Source organism: Haliotis rubra, unplaced genomic scaffold, assembly GCF_003918875.1.
Source record: "Haliotis rubra isolate DU_JTF1 unplaced genomic scaffold, ASM391887v1 Scf499, whole genome shotgun sequence".
NCBI classification, from domain to species: domain Eukaryota; kingdom Metazoa; phylum Mollusca; class Gastropoda; order Lepetellida; family Haliotidae; genus Haliotis; species Haliotis rubra.
The window spans coordinates 44,545-65,296 of NW_025767189.1; the positions used below are offsets into that span (position 1 = coordinate 44,545).

General features: G+C 40.8%; 2 protein-coding genes across 2 annotated transcripts in view; both read left to right on the plus strand.

Annotated features, from left to right (window-relative positions):
* The window catches only part of LOC124291654 (cubilin-like), a 25,083-nt gene extending 16,472 nt beyond the window's left edge, over positions 1 to 8,611 (plus strand). The window contains exons 14-19 of the mRNA XM_046728705.1: positions 202 to 384; positions 996 to 1,086; positions 3,603 to 3,730; positions 5,090 to 5,239; positions 6,530 to 6,600; positions 8,506 to 8,611. Coding sequence (XP_046584661.1) covers positions 202 to 384; positions 996 to 1,086; positions 3,603 to 3,730; positions 5,090 to 5,239; positions 6,530 to 6,600; positions 8,506 to 8,520 — 638 coding nt within the window. The 3' untranslated portion in view covers positions 8,521 to 8,611. The remainder of the gene's footprint in view (positions 1 to 201; positions 385 to 995; positions 1,087 to 3,602; positions 3,731 to 5,089; positions 5,240 to 6,529; positions 6,601 to 8,505) is intronic.
* LOC124291657 (cubilin homolog) lies at positions 8,529 to 19,049 on the plus strand. Its single transcript, XM_046728708.1, has 6 exons — positions 8,529 to 8,636; positions 10,504 to 10,650; positions 13,556 to 13,646; positions 15,368 to 15,492; positions 17,652 to 17,825; positions 18,535 to 19,049. The coding sequence occupies exons 2-6, from the start codon at positions 10,584 to 10,586 to the stop codon at positions 18,867 to 18,869; spliced, it is 792 nt and encodes a 263-aa protein (XP_046584664.1). The 5' UTR covers positions 8,529 to 8,636; positions 10,504 to 10,583; the 3' UTR covers positions 18,870 to 19,049.
* The last annotated feature ends 1,703 nt before the right edge of the window (positions 19,050 to 20,752 follow it).

Below are 20,752 nucleotides of genomic sequence, written 5' to 3' on the forward strand. Positions count from 1 at the left end.
GGTGAAGGCTTTCCCCCCCCCCCCACACACACACACACACACAATAAGCTGACAGTTCGTAATATGACTGATATACTGTTAAAATTCAAACCCAACTCACTCACTTACTCTGAGGCAAACCACACCATGCAAGTTTGCAGCTTTATGATAAACTGTTTGGCTTTCAAACACACTCTATTGCTCTTTATGATGTCATTGTAGGCCCATCTTCAGAGAGTTCCGAGCTTAAGTCTATAAACACTGGGGAATACGGCTGGTGCGCCTTGGACCTCCCAGTCTTCGTCAGCAACAGCAACTACATGACCATGGTGTATCAAACAGCGTATGTCTCCGACCATGGAAGAATTGGCTTTGTGCTGATGTATGAGCACGGGAACTTCAGTGGTATGTTTAATCAGCGTCTAAATATACGTAACAAAAACAAAAGGGATCAAGAGAATTTTCGGTGGTATATTTGAAATATTGCGCTGTCTGTTGCCAGTGCACAAAACTACCACCCTGACATTTTGTTCAGCATATCTTCATTGTCCGTAAATTAAGCTGTCATGTTTATTTAGGACAATGTGAACCTATACGCAAATGTTGTTCTTAATTGAAGGCACTTAAATAAGAATCATGTAATATTTTCTTTTGCCTGGAAGGTGTGATGGCGACTAAATCATGTTTGTTTTGTTTGTTGTTTAATGCCACACTCAGCATATTCCAGCTATATGTCTGGAAATAATCGAGTCTGGACCAGACAATGCAGTGATCAATATAATGAACATCGTTCTATGCAGTTGGGATATGTTGACACTTGTCAACCAAGTCACCGACCACCCGACCTCATTTGTCACCTCTTACGACAAACATGGGTTGATGAAAACCAATTCTTATTCACTAAATCAATTATTCAAGCTATTGTCCTATTTGCAGATGTGAGGTAGGAATTTAAATGTGTGTTTGTTATGCCTAATTATAATACTCTTGATACTGAAAGACCTTATGTTCAATAGATATCTACCCGTATACGTGTGGCGGAATGTATGTTGCCGCATCACAAGAAACTGCAATCACCTCACCAAACTACCCTCGAAACTATCGCAGGCAAGTGACTGAGTGAGTGAGTTTAGTTTTACGCCGTGCTCAGCAATATTCCTGCTATATGGCAGCGGTCTGTAAATAATCGAGTCTGGACCAGACAATCCAGTGATCGACAGCATGAGCATCGATCTGTGCAACTGGGAACCGATGACATGTGTCAACCAAGTCAGCGAGCCTGACCACCCGATCCCATTAGTCGCCTCTTACGGCAGGCAGGTGACAGACATTAGGCACCATTTGGGATTTGACAATCCCAATTTGTGTGATTCCTTTGAGTAAGGACCCTCACAGGACCTGAGTCTGTAAATGCCAGAGTTTCTACAAGAATTGAAAGTGTACAAGCTGTGAGAAACTTTGAGTCTACTGTTAGTGCTAAGGATTCTCAGATGCTTCCTGGAAATATGGAACAGCTGAAAAGTCACTGTCTTTTCATTTTTTCATCCATCTACTTTTCAAAAGTAAATGAGCAAGAAATGGGTAATTTTGAATGGGAAATATCCTGAAAAGTGAAAAAACATTGATTTACATGTTTATCCTTTGTCTATATTGTAAAAGGCAAGATATTTGATCGATGACAACTTTGTTATTCTCTTATGGTGCAGCATATCAGTATAAATCTTGATACCATTTTCTTGATTGACAGCGTCATAAGGACCTGTACCCAAACACTGTATCAGTATGAGTACACAAGTTGAAATAACTGTTACATGGGTGGTGGGGTAACCTAGATGTTAAAGCAATCGCTTGTCATGCCGAAGTCCCGGGTTCGATTCCTCACAAGTGTACCATGTGTGGAGCTCAATTCTAGTGTCACCCATAGAGGATATTATATGAGTGCCCATGTCACACTGTTTACGACACGAGTGCCTAAATGTTGGTATTTCTTGAGCAAGAGCGAGGGATATACCGATATTTAGACACGGGTGTCGTGTTGAACGCAAAATCATGGAAGAAACGTGACGTCATGGCATTGTTCATGACGTCATGTCACCATGACAAAGTGATATTTTGCCCTTGGGCATCGTATGAAGAATATGAACCCCAATATTGTCGCTAGAATGCTATTCACACAGTTTTTCACTTTCGACATTTAACATTCAGGTTTGACAGCGCCATGTGCCGACATCCACATTAAGGACTAGCAGTCATATACATGTGTAAGGATAGACTGCCAGGCTTCTCACTGTTACTGTTGTAGTGGCCTACAGTGACAAATGCCTACAGTGACAAATGCCTACAGTGACAAATGCCTACAGTGACAAATGCCTACAGTGACAAATGCCTACAGTGACAAATGTCTACAGTGTAGAATAAACAAAGTAATGCTCCAGTGATTTCAAGCAGCAGTATCTTCTCCCCATTACATAAATGGAACATTCCAACAGACAAGGTGGACAAATGCCTACACAATTAAAAAATGCTGGGGGTTTTCATATATTTGTGAAATGGAACAATAATTGAATTCATATCTTTACATCTGACAGGGTCAAATATCTTTACATCATCTTATGCATATTTTGACTGGCAAAAAGTCTGAGAATTTGTTTTACTCCATTTTCACTAGTCGACCAACAGCACTGAGAAAGTCCAAGGGAGCCTTCACACCAGCTCAACATGTTTCCTTCTCAAACTTACTCAGTACAAAATCTATTGCATGCTAAACAGAAGTAATTACATTGCTTTTACATATATAGTTCCTGTTGAGAAAGATAGACAAATTGTATTGAAAACAAGCAAAAAGGATACATAAGGCACTGCTTGTGCTGATATGATCGGATAATCTCTAGGAAGTTTTCATAGTGTAAACAGGTTAAACTCATTAGGGTGGAAGTGACCACTTGTGTGCAGGGAAGCGCATCACTGCTGCTCACCTAAAACAACATACTCTGTAGCTATTATTGCCTGTAGGCATTTGTCACTGTAGGCATTAAGACTATAGCTTTTATTGTGCCAAATAAGCAAAATGCTCTAATAGGCATCGATTAGGCTCGACTGCTTTGATTTCAGCAGAAGCTTACTTCTTTACAAACTAGAGAACAGCCTGACTAAGAGAGTGAGTATGGTATTGGGCCGCTTTTAGCAGTATTCCAGCAATATCACGGTGGGGGACACCAGGAATGGGCTTCACACATTGCCATGTGGGGAACCAAACCCGGGTCTTCAACGTGACAAGTGGACGCTTTAACCATTAGGCTAGCCAATCACCCCCTGACCATTTGATACCTAATTTGGCTTGTAGCATATTCGCTAGAATATGAACTCGGCAGTTCTTGTCTCCAAGTTTTTTGTTGGCTAGATTGTAGCAAGAGTTAAATTGTTCAATGGAGGGTGGATATTCTTATGGCAGGTCACCAGATGATCCAGTGATCAACAGCATGAGCATCGACCGATATTATGTGTAATTCTAAATTATGTAATCCCATTATCACAAAACCTCAGTGATCCATTTCAATCCCTTTTTGCCTTTTGCATCAGTGATGTTGACTTTGTATATATGGAGAGATTTTATATACTTTCAGCAAAATGTTCTGCAAGTGGACTATATGGGCAGCTTCTAACACGACCCAGATCCGTCTTAGTGGCAATTTCTCCCTTGCAGGCGGCACCAGTGGTAACTGTGGTGGAGACTATCTGAACGTGTACGATGGTGCGTCTGAACCACCTTAATATTCTCCACGTATATTGTAATATGTAATGGCAGTAATAACTTCGAACTAAATTTTAAGTTCATATAAGTGTGCCAATTAACCTTAACAAACTTGTGCTAGAATTGCAAAAAGGTGTAATCTTCCCTTTCTGGGCTTTTACTGAGACATTAAGGCACAGGATAAGATTTACCTACCTACTGATTAAGCTTGCTGACATAAAGAGGACTTTTGTTGATATATGAACTTTGTATTTGTGTGATAACACAATTATCACACAAGAATCTTGGATAAATTGTAATTGAAGTCATATTCTTAGAATTATACATAATGTTGACTACTGTTTAATGTTGTGCAACACTGAGGGCTCTTGTAGCCAGGTTCCTCGGAAGGATCAAGATGGTTGTTGTGCAGTGGAATTGAAAACGAAACTAACTAAAATTGAAGTGTCGAAATATGCTATTTGGGGAACTAAACGTGACTCTCTTGATTAAACTGATGAAATAATTCAAACTATAAAAATATGGGGAACTAAACGTGAATCTTTTTCGACAATGCTAATGGGGTAAGTCATTCGTCACCTCTCACCCCTTTCCGTAAACTACAAGAAGACTCATCCCCCTCTCGATGCTTGTTATGTGCGAAAATCAACAAACTAATCAAAACGCGGCGTAAATGACCATGGTGCTTTGATAAAAATAATTCCGAGTACTTAAATCGTTTATGGCATTAGGTCATTGTTTAAAAAATCCTGATAAATATATATCGCCATATTGAAAGTACAAAGAACGTAGTTAACAGGATTTCGCTGCCTATTATGAAGTTTTTAATAAGAATCATGCAATTGATGGTGAGAGATTCAAATACACGCACGTGCGTTTGTTGACATAACAGCTCTCATGGGTCCAACAGAGTGTATTTCTGACGATCTTGCGGGCTTGTTATGGAGATTGTAAGTGCGCTTCCAACAAGTTTAGGAAATGTAATTATAAATCGCTATGAGTTTCAAAACAATATTATTATATTTGTATGTAACTTATCAACTTTAATCTCAAACATTGGGCTTATATTTCACATCTCTGGGGATATTTTAGTCTGACTATTGTTTTGGTCATTCATATTTTTTTCAGCAAATTCATTTAAAATTCAACCAGGGGTATGACAGCAAGATTACACAAATGTTCAAGATTATTTTTATCAAAGCACCGCGGTCATTTACGCTCGTTTTGATTGGTTTGATTGATTGACGCGAAGCATGGTGCGTTTACGCGATGTGTTCTAACTGTTTTGTCTCCAGACCAATGGTGTTTCATCATTTAATGAAACTATTACCTCATGTAAACATTACATATGTATTTTAGGTGCTGAGGAAAAGTCCAAGCTGTTAAGCAAGTTGTGTGGGACGAGCTCTGATACTCTACAGTCAACAGGAAACCTTCTTACTGTTGTCATGAAAACCGATGAACGTTCCACGGGGAAAGGATTTCGTTTCTTGTTATACGAAACTACAGGTACAGCTAGAAGTCATATTTGATTTGGTGCTTGATTGGGGTAGTCAGTCATAAGAAAAAAGTAGTGAAAAAAAGTAAAAACATAGGTTTTGATGTTGGGTGGTATGCATCAACTATTTACAATGTATCAGATTTATACTACTTATAGCTAGTAAAAAGAACACCCAAGCAAAGACATTTCTTCATATTACTAGTAGTCAGTATGTCATACAGTGTTCATTGAGGATTTCAACATGTTTTACAAAGTAGAAATTAAGATGACAAAACTTTATGGATCATCAACTTCTTTATTTTGACAATGGCGACGTATATAGATTCTTATACCGTTTTCAAGCATATGGTGAGGTGATTGCTGGATTAGATGTGCTTCTTCTCCAGGCGGCTGAGGGTGTTGATGGTGCAGATTGCCCCATCTCCATGTAGACGACGAATGATTTGTCTGAGTGGTATAATAATCGATACTGAAACATCTCCATTGTCAAAATAAAGAAATTGATTATCCATAAAGTTTTGTCCTCTCTATACCATCAACTTCTAGAATGCCACTCAAACAAATCAAAGTAGACATTTAATTTCAGTTGATATACAGTTTGAAGTAACATTTTTTTTCTAAAAATGAAAATACATTGTTTTCTTTAACGTTTTGTGAGTAGTATAAGCTCTTCTTGTAGATGTGTAGCAATGTCGTAAAACTGCTTCCTGACTTAATTGTAACACATGGTGCGTCTGTTTGTCCACACATGATGTGACGACAACACATGCTATATTTCTCCAGTATACATTTTCTGAGGTACACATTCTAGTAATTTGGGGTTAAGACTCACTGGAATTAAAACCCTTACAGTGATAGTGGAAAGCACACAAAGCCAATGATTAGGTGCTCGAGTGAGAGTTCATATCTCGCATGGGACTGAACTTCCACAAAGTACTAGGATCTGTACTTTACTGAGAAAGTATAATATATGTTACTTGATGAAACAGATTTTAAGAAATAGCATTCCGAGGTTATTATGTGTATAATAAATTATTCATGAAGTACAGTCAACACCACACCTTTTCAGGGTTACTCTTGTATATGTTGTATCAGACTATATTCAACTGGTTTTCAGTCATTCCATCAGTGCTTTAACACTTTCTGTTTTTCTTCTCTGAAATAACTACTTTGGGTCAAAATGAATACTTGGTACCTCCTAAGTTCATAACATCAATTTTATCATCTGTAATGATGCTTCATGTTGTCGTAATTCAGGCTTTATGTCACTGAGACTATGTTGTACAATCCTGTTTCAGATATCCTTTGGTGTGGTTCGTCCTTGACAGCACATTTTGAGGAAGTCTTACCTCACAAAAAAGATTACTCGGTAAGTGTTTATACAGTCTGGCTATAATATTAACTTTGTGTATTTAGGTAACAATGAATGTGAATGGACTGACCATAACTTTGACAATTTTTTACTATAACTTTGACAAGGATTATAAAATCTGTTGAAAGCAAGGGAGGTAACTGACGAAAGAAGTTGTGTTTTCTTACTTGCCAATCAGGGCTGGGTTTGTGAATGTTCCAATCAAAATCATGTCATGAATTTGACATCTGGTTCGTTACCATGGCAACGATATTCAAGCCATGTTCGGCAAGAATGGAAACTTGAATCCTTTAGTCAGTAAACTCCATTACCTCAGGAAGCTGTGTGTGTGGGATTCCCCACATAGGTACAGTATGTGAAGCCCTTTTCTTGTGTCCCCACCATGTTATTGCTGTAATATTGCTGAAACCCAACTCACTCACTTGGTTGATTGTGCGTCATCGTACTACATTCATGCCAATCACTTGTTTGTCTGGTCCAGATTCAGCCATTAACAGGACACCATGATCTTATTTGAGAAATGCAAATTGTAGCTAAATAACAGAAACAAAAGCCATTAACAGGACACCATGATCTCATTTGAGAAATGCAGATTGTAGCTAAATAACAGAAACAAAAGCCATTAAGGGGACACCATGATCTCATTTGAGAAATGCAGATTGTAGCTAAATAACAGAAACAAAAGCCAAAAACAGGACACCATGATCACATTTGAGAAATGCAGATTGTAGCTAAATAACAGAAACAAAAGCCAATAACAGGACACCATGATCACATTTGAGAAATGCTGATCGTAGCTAAATGATAGAAACAAAAGCCATTTATTGGACACCATGATCTCATTTGAGAAATGCAGATTGTAGCTAAATAACAGAAACAAAAGCCATTAACAGGACACCATGATCACATTTGAGAAATGCAGATTGTAGCTAAATAACAGAAACAAAATCCATTAACAGGACACCATGATCACATTTGAGAAATGCAGATTGTAGCTAAATAGCAGTCACACAAGGCATTTATGGGACACCATGATCTCATTTGAGAAATGCAGATTGTAGCTAAATAACAGAAACAACATCCATTAACAGGACACCATGATCTCATTTGAGAAATGCAGATTGTAGCTAAATAACAGAAACAAAAGCCATTAACAGGACACCATGATCACATTTGAGAAATGCAGATTGTAGCTAAATAACAGAAACAACATCCATTAACAGGACACCATGATCTCATTTGAGAAATGCAGATTGTAGCTAAATAGCAGTCACACAAGGCATTTATGGGACACCATGATCACATTTGAGAAATGCAGATTGTAGCTAAATAACAGAAACAACATCCATTAACAGGACACCATGATCTCATTTGAGAAATGCAGATTGTAGCTAAATAACAGTCACACAAGGCATTTATGGGACACCATGATCTCATTTGAGAAATGCAGATTGTAGCTAAATAACAGAAACAACAGCCATTAAGGGGACACCATGATCACATTTGAGAAATGCAGATTGTAGCTAAATAACAGAAACAACATCCATTAACAGGACACCATGATCTCATTTGAGAAATGCAGATTGTAGCTAAATAGTCACACAAGGCATTTATGGGACACCATGATCTCATTAGAAAAATGCAGATTGTAGCTAAACAGAAACAAAACCTTTCTTTGGCAGTTCCTGTTGCTTAAGAGTTGGACTCAGATGTTAGACTACGAACCCGTAAAGAATTGTCAATGGAAAGTATATTATGTGAAGACCGGACTTATTGTGCCATGCTTGGATAAGACTTTAGTAATTGCTGAAAGGGACATGAAACAAAACTCACTCAGTTTTGCATGTCTTGGATGAAGCACCTTCTTATATATGATAAATATTCCTGATTTTTCTTTTACAGGAACGCTTCATGTAAATGGGTGTTGACAAAAGAAACAAACGATACCTACATCCAACTCTATTTGGTAGATTTTGAACTGGGGAGACGAAACGGCGACACTTGTGGCACAGATTATGTAGAAATATTTGATGGTAATTAAGTATAGCTTTACATCTTATCAACAGCTCACCTGCCCTTTTTTATCATATTTTATCCCCATAGGATATGGACTCCAGTTAAGGTGAGTAAAATGTTATTGTTATGATGTGTTGGACTCAAAACATTTTATCGTGGTTTTACTTGACAAGTGGTTTGTGTAAAATAGAGCAAATCAGTGAAGTCAGGTAATTAGCAACATAATGATGTTGTTTGTATTTAATGATCAAAAGATTTACACAACTTCGGTAATACTTTTTTATTGATCTATAGATTTAAACAGCCTCAGCAACATTTTGCATTGTGCATGTTTATAAGCATCAATGGAGGCACAAGTGGCTCAGTCTTCTAACACACTGCCATTTGCTGTGCAGAGTTGTGTCGCTTGACACACCAGGAACCTGTGATTGTGGGATCAAATCCTGTTTCACCATGGGTTTGTTTTTAGGTTTGTCAGCACCAGAGTGAGTGAGTGAGTTTAGTTTTACGCCACACTCAGCTATATTCCAGCTATATGGCGGCGGTCTGTAAATAATTGAGTCTGGACCAGGCAATCCAGGGATCAACAGCATGAGCATCGATCTACACAACTGGGATACGATGACATGTGTCAACCCAGTCAGTGAGCCTGACCACTCAATCCTGTTAGTCGCCTCTTAAGACAAGAATGGGTTGCTGAAGATCAATTCTAACCCGGACCTTCATGGGTCCAGCACCAGATCTGTGCCACTTGGTTTCACCAAAGTGGTGAACATTTAGGACCTGCATCCTGTCAGGCCTGCTTCCCACATCGAGCATTCGTAACTACTTGCCTCTTTCCATAACCTACAAGACCTGTACCTGTGTAGTACGCCATTATTGCCAAGAATCGTGGCAAAACAATCAAATTCTTAAAAATAGTAAAAATGTGGAATGAGATCAAATACATGTATTTTCTTTGTGATTATCTATTTTCATTATTGTTTCCGTCATGATAAAATTATCTTGTTACTGATATTTGTTAACAACATAAGAAACTTACTTAGAGTGACTTCGTGTTGTACTATAAATTAACATTTGTAACTACTCTCCTCTTTCCGTTTTCTTGTTGTTTTCAAGGAGTAACCATGTTTGGAAATTCTGAATTACCTTTCCTTGGAAATAGTACTAGACTATTTTCATCTCTGTGCCTGTTTGAGCTTAGACAGGGCCCCGTCGTGAACATAGCCACAAGAGGAGTATGAGTCGCCATCCAGATTGCCGGAATGACACGAGTAGTTACAAATGCCACATCATATATACTGTTAAAAGCTGCTTTAAACCAAACTCACACACAAATATTTTAAAGTAGTGACAGCCATTATCTTTCCTGCACTTATGACTCCTCTACATAAGTGAGTGAGTGAGTTTAGTTTTACGCCGCTTTTAGCAATATTCCAGCAATATCACGGCGGGGGACACCAGAAATGGGCTTCACACATTGTACCCACGTGTCCTCTACATAAGGGGTGGTGGAGTAGACTAGTGGTTAACGCGTTCGCTCGTCAAGCAGAAGACCCAGGTTCGATTCCCAACATGGGTACAATGTGTGAAGATAATTTCTGGTGTCCCCTGTCATGATATTGCTGGAATATTGCTAGAAGCTGCGTAAAACCATGCTCACTCACTCACTTACTTATCTGCATAAATGCCATTAACAAAACTATTAATAAATATTTATACTATTCAACCTTTCATAGGGATAATCTGATATCACTCTATATGCGTTATATTATGAAAATCAGTTTTGTGTGTCTTGGGAGATCAAAGTATCCCTATCAAATATGGTGTAGTATAGTACTGTGGTGATGTTGTGGTGTTATTTATTACTTATTTTGCATGCAGGTAATTCTGAAGACAGTAAGCGTATTGCTTTACTGTGTGGGTACAAGTCAGCAGCCAGCTATATTGGAACCGGTAGTCACATGATGGTGAAGATGGTGACAGGGGCGTCACCTAGAGGAAAGCTCTTCAAAATAGAATACAGCTCATGTAAGTCTATCCCCTGGCTAATACTTAATTAGCTGTTGTTGAACTCTTAATTAGAGACCTCTGATGATAGGACATACTGTCAGAGCGACAGCTAACAACTGAAATGTTTGAAATTATTCTGAATATTCACATGACATTCAAAATTATGAAAACATGCATGATGTTTCTTTTTACCAGCATTGTAATTACACTGATTAACCTGGGTGCTGTTGTACAAAACAACCTTAACGCTAAGACTACCTTATGTCTATGTTAAGGTATGGGAGTTATGGTCACCTTAGCGCTAAGGCTACCTTATGTCTATGTTAAGCTATGGGAGTTATGGTCACCTTAGCGCTAAGGCTACCTTATGTCTATGTTAAGGTATGGGAGTTACGGTCATCTTAGGGCTAAGGCTACCGTATGTCTATGTTAAGCTATGGGAGTTATGGTCACCTTAGCGATAAGGCTACCTTATGTCTATGTTAAGCTATGGGAGTTATGGCCACCTTAGTGCTAAGACTACCTTATGTCTATGTTAAGCTATGGGAGTTATGGTCACCTTAGCGCTAAGGCTACCTTATGTCTATGTTAAGCTATGGGAGTTATGGTCACCTTAACGCTAAGGCTACCTTATGTCTATGTTAAGCTATGGGAGTTACGGTCACCTTAGCGCTAAGGCTACCTTATGTCTATGTTAAGCTATGGGAGTTATGGTCATCTCAGCGATAAGGCTACCTTATGTCTATGTTAAGCTATGGGAGTTACGGTCACCTTAGCGCTAAGGCTACCTTATGTCTATGTTAAGGTATGGGAGTTACAGTCACCTTAACGCTATGACTACCTTAAGTCTATCTTAAGGTATGGGAGTTACGGTCACCTTAGCTCTATGACTACCTTATGTCTATGTTAAGGTATGGGAGTTACAGTCACCTTAGCGATAAGGCTACCTTATGTCTATGTTAAGGTATGGGAGTTACAGTCACCTTAGCGCTATGACTACCTTAAGTCTATGTTAAGGTATGGGAGTTATGGTCACCTTAGCGCTAAGGCTACCTTATGTCTATGTTAAGGTATGGGAGTTACGGTCACCTTATGTCTATGTTAAGGTATGGGAGTTATGGTCACCTTAGCGCTAAGGCTACCTTATGTCTATGTTAAGGTATGGGAGTTATGGTCATCTTAGCTCTAAGATCGCTTTGTACAATGGCACCCAGGACAATATGTTATATTAATAACATACATTTCTGGAGGCATAGAATATTCCAAATTGTGAGCGACAATGGCTGATATGTTTTGGCAATCATTATATGTGTTTGTTTGTTGTTTAATGCTGCACTCAGCAATATTCCAGCTATGTGATGGAGGTTTGTAAATAATCGAGTCTGGACCAGACAATCCGGTGATCAACATGATGAGCATCGATGTACGCAATTGGGATATGATGACATGCATCAGCCATGTCGACCAACCGATCCTCTCACAATACATGCATCAGCCATGTCGACCAACCGATCCTCTCACTATACATGCATCAGCCATGTTGACCAACCGATCCTCTCACAATATTGTTGTGTAAATACATGCACCTACTCAGCATGTTGGGATCCAAGTATAACTGGCAGTTTCACTGTACTGAGAAACGTATTTACTGAATCAATACTTGCCAGGAGCATGTAGACTGAGCCATACAAATGTGATGGTGTACAAAAACAGGGTATAATAATAATAATTTGAAGTCTTATAATGCGCTGATCTCCATGCAACAAAGCATGCTCAAAGTGCTAACACCCTGATTATTATTACCCCAGATAACCCAAGCTGCCTGTTAGGTGCGAGAAGGTTATAGTCACATGACTTTATCCAACCGGGTACCCATATTCTGCTGGGTGAACAAAGGCAATTTTGAACAAACTCACTTGCCTGAGGTGAGACCACATGTATCACATGTGCTTCATTGTGGGGCAGGATGGAAGTCCTAGAAACTCTCAGGAGTCAAGCTGTCAAACACGGTCACCCATCCAAGGACTGTCCGAGCTCGCCCGCTGCTTAACTTCAACTGATTCGTGACCTGCGCTCTGTGCACAGCAGTGTATCAAGCAGTGTGCAAAATAGTTTCCGAATTTTGCTAGCCAGTTGGGCTAGCTATGCCTGAAAGTTACTAGCCCACAAAATAATTCACTAGCTCGACATGTGAATGTAGACATGGGTTTTATCACTAAGCTGCTAATATGCTGAACATTTTTATAACTTAACACATCTGAGAAAGTGATATAATTACTAAACGAACCCATGAAAATTCATTAGCCAGTTGGGTCAGTGACTGTGGAGATTTACTAGCCTGACTGGAATTTTACTAGCGATGGGCTAGTTGGCCAGTGGCTATTTCACACACTGGTATCAAGTGGTCATGCCATGGAAAAAAACAGTGTCCAGGTTTAAATCCCAGTTTCTCTCTGATAAGTTTTTTTGTGATATAACTCACATACTCACTCACTCACTCATATCTTTTGTTAGTCTGTCTCACAGTCCCTGAACCACATTATTTTCCCTACTGCCAAGCCCTGCCTGCAATGCAAAAGCCCTACAAGAAGCAAGGCTAGATTTCCACTGGCCCATCCCACTAGGGTCCATTTTCAATTTAGGGGCGGTGGGGTAGCCTAATGGTTAAAGCGTTGGCTCGTCACGCCGATGATCCGGGTTCGAATCCCCACATGGGCACAATGTGTGAAGCCCATTTCTGGTGTCCCTTGCCGTGATGTTGTTGGAATATTGCTAAAAGCGGCATAAAAACTAAACTCAGTCAGTCAGTCATTTTCAATTTAAATGGGTTTATTTGTTTCTATCAAAGATAGATATATGCAGATACTAATCTTTTGTGTGTACCAATACATTTACGTTCTTGATCTTGTATCTATGATTTTAGCGTCCGAAGAAAGATGTACCCCAAAAGATCGCATGGCGAAGGAACACCCATCTTCCCTCCTCTCACCCTCATACCCAAGTCAATATGCACCGTAGGTATACCAGATAAATGGTTGGATTAAAGCACTACACTCGATAATAGAACTTCATGCCAGCCGTATGACGACCACCTGGGAATTATTAGACCAAGTCTGTGTAAACAAACAAAACAGGAACGTGCACATTCTTTTGTGATAAGGGGTGGTGGGGTAGCCTAATGGTGAAAGCGTTGGCTCGTCACGCCGAAGACCCGGGTTCAAATCCCCACATGGGTACAATGTGTGAAGCCCATATGATGTTGCTGGAATATTGCTAAAAGCGGCGTAAAACCAAACTCAGTCAGTCTTTTGTGATAAGTTTATATTACTCACCTGTTGAAGCTATTACAATTGTTATTACAATCTACGATGTTATTACACAACTATTTGCACTGAGTCACATGACAGAGTATACTTAAGACCCAGTTGTGCGGGTATAATGCAGTCATAGAATTCTTAGGAAAGACGTTTCAACTGTTCTTTGCTCGGCTGCATGTAATAGCATTTATATAAAAAAATAATGTTGATTGAAGTCATATGGTCCCTTTTTCATACCCTTTGTTTAATTTTAAGAAATCAGATTAAATAGACTAATGTAGAAAATCATAAATGAAACGTATTCACACGCGTGACCCCAGTTATGATGGCGTAATCCACTCGTTCTGTAAGTTGAATTCTGGGATATTATTTTGCTAATGTTGGGTCAGTAATAAATAGAATACTAAACGACATCCCTTGTAATACCATATTTATGAAACAAGTGAATGGTATTGGTATCTAACTCACTTTCACTCATTAGATACCAAACCAGTCACTCGTTTCATAAATCTGGTATTGTATTGGACATTGTTTAGTATTCTCTATGTATCTAACTTGTGTGCGTGCGTGTGTGCAATTGTGCCTTTGTCTCTTGTTTACATTAGCATGTAGCAAATATTCCAGTCGTGTGACAGGTGCCTATTAAGCCTTTTCATATTTTTGTATGTTTCTCGTCTTAAAGCTAACCCTCATACCAAACCACGTTAAAATATGGTACTTGCTGGTCCATGCCTGGTACTCTGCATTAATGGGTACAACAAGGACTGGTCGGCTCGGAGTCAGTATAATGTGTCTAAGTGGGGTATTCATGCTTCACTGTGGCATGGTATCTCAGTGGGCTAGCACTATAAAACCAGCTTAAGTCTGGGCTAGTACAAGCAGCCACACATACACATACATGCACGTCGTCAAATGAGTGAAATAATCTTAAGTGCAACGTTAAACCCCATTTCACCTCACCTCAAACCTCGACCAGAAGGAGGATGGGTAGGATGTGAGATGGGAAACACGTGAAAAATACATAGTTGAATGTCTTGGCCAAAGAATCATCTTACGACATGTGTACATTGCTAGGGCGCAATTCCAGGGAACTTGTGTTTATCAGAATATAGACTAACAGAGGCAGCCACTTGAAATAGTATGGTTCTCTCAATAAAAACATTTAAAATTTTACTTGATTGAAATGACATTGCTTAACTGGATTGATGTAATATTTTACTCCACTACTACTCTCACGGTGTCTTATGTAGACTTATGGCTTTGAAATTTTGACTAGTAGGAAAACCATTGTGTTCTGGGAAAGCACACTGTATAAATACACTTCATCAACTCATGTTTTGTTTGTTAGGCTAGAAACCAATTTTACAATATTGTGTTTGGAATGTTTGCAAGTTAATTCCTTGGTTTGTGTTCTGCAGGAGTCTTCACTGCACATGGCTCATCGACAGTGGCAGCGAGAACCATGTCGTTATGTTTAAGGTCGTTCTAGCAAGTATCGTTTACTCCGACGGGTGCACGGATGACTATCTAGCTGCCTATGATGGTGGGTGTCACATATAAATGTGCATTGACTGTTATCATGATTATTCTGCCCTTCTGCCTGAGTTGGACTTTTCAAATTTTATTATCAAGTAACACCCAAATTCAAGTAAGAACACTCCTTTTTTTATAAAATTCATGAATATCTGGGTTTAGTAATAGCAAATAATGATTGGAATATATGAAGGTTATGGTTCAATTAACTGAACACGCAAGTGAATCAAAACAGCCCAAGTCGCTATGCAACTGAATCATAACAGCCCAAGTCACTATGCAACTGAATCATAACAAGCCTGGTTGCTATGCAAGTGAATCAAAACAATGCAAGTTATCATAACAGCCCTATCGGCTATGCAAGTTAATCATAACAGCCCAAGTCACTATGCAACTGAATCATAACAAGCCTGGTTGCTATGCAAGTGAATCAAAACAGCTCAAGTCGCTATGCAAGTTAATCATAACAGCCCAAGTCGCTATGCAAGTTAATCATAACAGCCCAAGTCGCTATGCAAGTTAATCATAACAGCCCTCATTAAGCTATGCAAGTTAATCATAACAGCCCTCAATGCAAGTTAATCATAACAGCTCTCGCCGCTAGTTAATCATAGCAGCCCTCATCGCTATGCAAGTTAATCATAACAGCCCTCATGGCTATGCAAGTTAATCATAACAGCCCTCGCTGGTATGTTAATCATAACAGCCCTCGTCGCTATGCAAGTTAATCATAACAGCCCAAGTCATTAACAGCTATGCAAGTTAATCATAACAGCCCTCATCGCTATGCAAGTTAATCATAACAGCCCTCATCGCTATGCAAGTTAGTCATAACAGCCCTCGCCGCTATCATAACAGCCCTGGAAATTAAGCTATGCAAGTTAATCATAACAGCCCTCGCCAAATATGTCGCTTATGCAAGTTAATCATAACGCAGCCCTCTATCAGCTATGCAGAGTTAATCATAACAGCCCTGGAATTTAAGCTATGCAAGTTAATCATAACAGCCCTCGTTAAGCTATGCAAGTTAATCATAACAGCCCTCATTAAGCTATGCAAGTTAATCATAACAGCCCTCATCGCTATGCACAGTTAATCATAACAGCCCTCATCGCTATGCAGAGTTAATCATAACAGCCCTCTCGCTATGCAAGTTAATCATAACAGCCCTCATTAAGCTATGCAAGTTAATCATAACAGCCCTCGTCCGCTATGCAAGTTAATCGTAATGTGCCCAAATTAAGCTATGCAAGTTAATCATAACAGCCCTCATCGCTATGCAAGTTAATCATAACAGCCCTCATCGCTATGCAGAGTTAATCATAACTAGCCCTCGAGTAAATGCAAGCCCTCATCGCTATGCAAGTTAATCATAACAGCCCTCATGCGGCTATGCAAGTTAATCATAACAGCCCTGGTTAAGCTATGCAAGTTAATCATAACAGCCCTCATCGCTATGCAAGTTAATCATAACAGCCCTATGCAAGTTAATCATAACAGCCCTCATGCAGCTATGCAAGTTAATCATAACAGCCTCCCCTCATCGCTATGCAAGTTAATCCCCTAACAGCCCTGCCGCTATGCAGCCATAACAGCCCTCGCCGCTATGCAAGTTAATCGTAACAGCCCAAGCCGCTATGCAAGTTAATCATAACAGCCCTAATCAATGCAAGTTAATCATAACAGCCCAACCTATGCATGTTAATCGTTAATCAAAATGGTATGTCCGGACCTATGTACAATCTGTATCTCGACTTGTGTTTGTAATATAGTTTATTTAGTTTTAGTAATGGATTTAGTTGTAGTAATCGCATATCAATAAACTGTTGCAGTGGAAATAGCAAGATCATGCGAAATGCTTCTTTTCAGTTTGATGGATTCTTGTTGTATTGGTGCAACATCATATTGCTGGCCTGTTGTGGCCCTGTGGTGTGTCAGTGCAAGGCTATCACATATAATGGTTCTATTGTCTTGCTGCTAGCACCTGGTAACTAAGTGAGGGAAGTCAAGGACTGTAGTACAGCGCACATTCATTTGCAGATCCAGGTGTGCGTACGTGCGTGCGTGTGTGAAAGTTTATTTAAAACTGTCATGAAAATGGGTGAAAATAAACTGTGCACGCCCTCTTTCTCAAAAAGATGTATCCGCCTTTGCTTATTCTCTTCTCAGGCATGTCTGAGACAACAGGTGTCCAGTTGGGTAAATGGTGTCAGGACATCGACCAGTCAGAAACAATACACTCCAGCCACCAATACCTGACAATTGTCTTCCACACTAACGAGGATCAGTCAGGTGATGGCTTCAGGCTGAAGTACTGGACAGATGCCAGACATGATGAACAAGGTACTTACTCAACGCATACACAAACATAACATGCCACAGAATTTAAATCCAATTACTTGTGACAAGATGATTGACATGTGACATGATTCTACTTCTAAATGTTTGTTGCTGGAATTAATACTCTTGGGTAAACAAAATAAAGCGTGGGGGGTATATTTGGTATGAAAGATATTTAATCCATTGCAAATGATGATGCAGGATAAGGACTTTAACGGCATCTAGATTTGGAGATTTCAGAAATGAGAATACATGTAGCAAACCCTGTGAAGATTATCAGATGTATTCATATGTTTCGTCTTTAAAACCCATTCCACTACTCCTCCTAATAAGACCGCCTCCGTGGTGTAGTGGTTAGAGCGTCCGCCCGGAGAGCGGAAGGTCGCGGGTTCGATCCCCGACCGTGTCATACCATAAGACGTTAAAATATGGTACTTGTTGGTCCCTGCCTGGCTCTCGGCATTAATGGGTACAACAAGGACTGGTCGCCTCGGAGTCAGTATAATATGTCTGAGTGGGGTATTCATGCTTCTCAATGGTATCTCAGTAGGCTAGCACTATAAAACCAGCTTAAGTCTGGGCTAGTACAAGCAGCCGCACATACACATACACACGCATGCACGTCGTCATATGAGCGAAATATTCTCAAGTACGACGTAAAACCAAATTTTCACCTCACCTCACTCCTCCTAATATCATTGCACAGTTTCAGGTCAGACTGGAGCCCTCGGGAATGTAGGAGCTGTTGTTGGTGCCGTAGTAGGAGTCCTCGTACTGTTGGTTGTCATCATCATCATCATATTCTGTATCATCAGGAGACCTCTGTCAAAAGGTTCTGGGGGTTCTTCTGGGGGAAGTCAAGCCGCTCCTGTAGTGGTTTATCAGCCAAAGGAGCAAGTTATGTATGAAAGACCACCTGACTACCCTCCTCAGTATGACCCACAACAAGGGTCAAAGTACAAAGTTCAAGGACATGGATATCCCCAGACTGGACCTGTTCAGGATCATGAAGTTTCACAGTTACTACATGTTAAGGAACATGTTTAATCTTGTTCTTGAGCTTTTCAAGTGAAGACCTATTCAAGAAATATGTATTCTTTCCCAGGGCCTCTCAAAAGGAATGAATATTCCAGCCAGTGCTTGTACATGATTATGCATGTTCTCAGGACAGTTCCAAGTGCATTATCTCAGTCAGTATCTATTGAAGAAAATAAAATATGTCAGCCAGGGCCTAATATGAATACTCTCTTGACATAGCATCTTGAATGGGACGAATATTCCCAGCCAGGGCATGTTGAGAGTGATGAACATTCCTAATCAGACCCTGTGCAGAGGGATGAAGATTCCAGACCAGGGCCTGTCCATGGGGATGAATATTCCCATCCAGGGCCGGTCCATGGGGATGAATATTCCCATCCAGGGTCTGTCCAGAGGGATGAATATTCTCAGCCAGAGCCGGTCCAGAGGGATGAATATTCCCATCCAGGGCCGGTCCAGAGGGATGAATATTCTCAGCCAGAGCCGGTCCAGAGGGATGAATATTCTCAGCCAGAGCCGGTCCAGAGGGATGAATATTCTCAGCCAGGGCCGGTCCAGAGGGATGAATATTCTCAGCCAGAGCCGGTCCAGAGGGATGAATATTCTCAGCCAGAGCCGGTCCAGAGGGATGAATATTCTCAGCCAGAGCCGGTCCAGAGGGATGAATATTCCCATCCAGGGCCGGTCCATGGGGATGAATATTCCCATCCAGGGTCTGTCCAGAGGGATGAATATTCTCAGCCAGAGCCTGTCCAGAGGGATGAATATTCCCATCCAGGGCCGGTCCATGGGGATGAATATTCCCATCCAGGGTCTGTCCAGAGGGATGAATATTCTCAGCCAGAGCCGGTCCAGAGGGATGAATATTCCCATCCAGGGCCGGTCAATGGGGATGAATATTCCCAGTCAGGGTCTGTCCAGAGGGATGAATATTCTCAGCCAGAGCCGGTCCAGAGGGATGAATATTCCCATCCAGGGCCGGTCCAGAGGGATGAATATTCTCAGCCAGAGCCGGTCCAGAGGGATGAATATTCCCAGTCTGGGGTCGGTCCAGAGGGATGAATATTCTCAGCCAGAGCCGGTCCAGAGGGATGAATATTCCCAGTCAGAGCCGGTCCAGAGGGATGAATATTCTCAGCCAGAGCCGGTCCAGAGGGATGAATATTCTCAGCCAGAGCCGGTCCAGAGGGATGAATATTCTCAGCCAGGGCCGGTCCAGAGGGATGAATATTCCCATCCAGGGCCGGTCCAGAGGGATGAATATTCCCAGTCAGAGCCGGTCCAGAGGGATGAATATTCCCAGTCAGAGCCGGTCCAGAGGGATGAATATTCCCAGTCAGAGCCGGTCCAGAGGGATGAATATTCTCAGCCAGAGCCGGTCCAGAGGGATGAATATTCCCAGCCAGGGTCTGTCCAGAGGGATGAATATTCCCAGTCAGAGCCGGGTCCAGAGGGATGAATATTCCCAGTCAGGGTCTGTCCAGAGGGATGAATATTCCCATCCAGGGCCGGTCCAGAGGGATGAATATTCTCAGCCAGAGCCGGTCCAGAGGGATGAATATTCTCAGCCAGGGCCGGTCCAGAGGGATGAATATTCTCAGCCAGAGCCGGTCCAGAGGGATGAATATTCTCAGCCAGGGCCGGTCCAGAGGGATGAATATTCCCAGTCTGGGTCTGTCCAGAGGGATGAATATTCCCAGTCAGAGCCGGTCCAGAGGGATGAATATTCCCAGTCAGGGTCGGTCCAGAGGGATGAATATTCTCAGCCAGAGCCGTCCAGAGGGATGAATATTCTCAGCCAGAGCCGGTCCAGAGGGATGAATATTCCCAGTCAGGGTCTGTCCAGAGGGATGAATATTCCCAGTCTGGGTCTGTCCAGAGGGATGAATATT

Excerpts from the sequence above, each read along its gene's own strand:
- LOC124291657 (XM_046728708.1), top strand. The coding sequence starts at position 10,584 with ATGATGGTGAAGATGGTGACAGGGGCGTCACCTAGAGGAAAGCTCTTC. Across the intron at positions 15,493-17,651 it reads CTATCTAGCTGCCTATGATG|GCATGTCTGAGACAACAGGT; the intron begins GTGGGTGTCACA and ends TTCTCTTCTCAG. Across the intron at positions 17,826-18,534 it reads TGCCAGACATGATGAACAAG|GTCAGACTGGAGCCCTCGGG; the intron begins GTACTTACTCAA and ends GCACAGTTTCAG.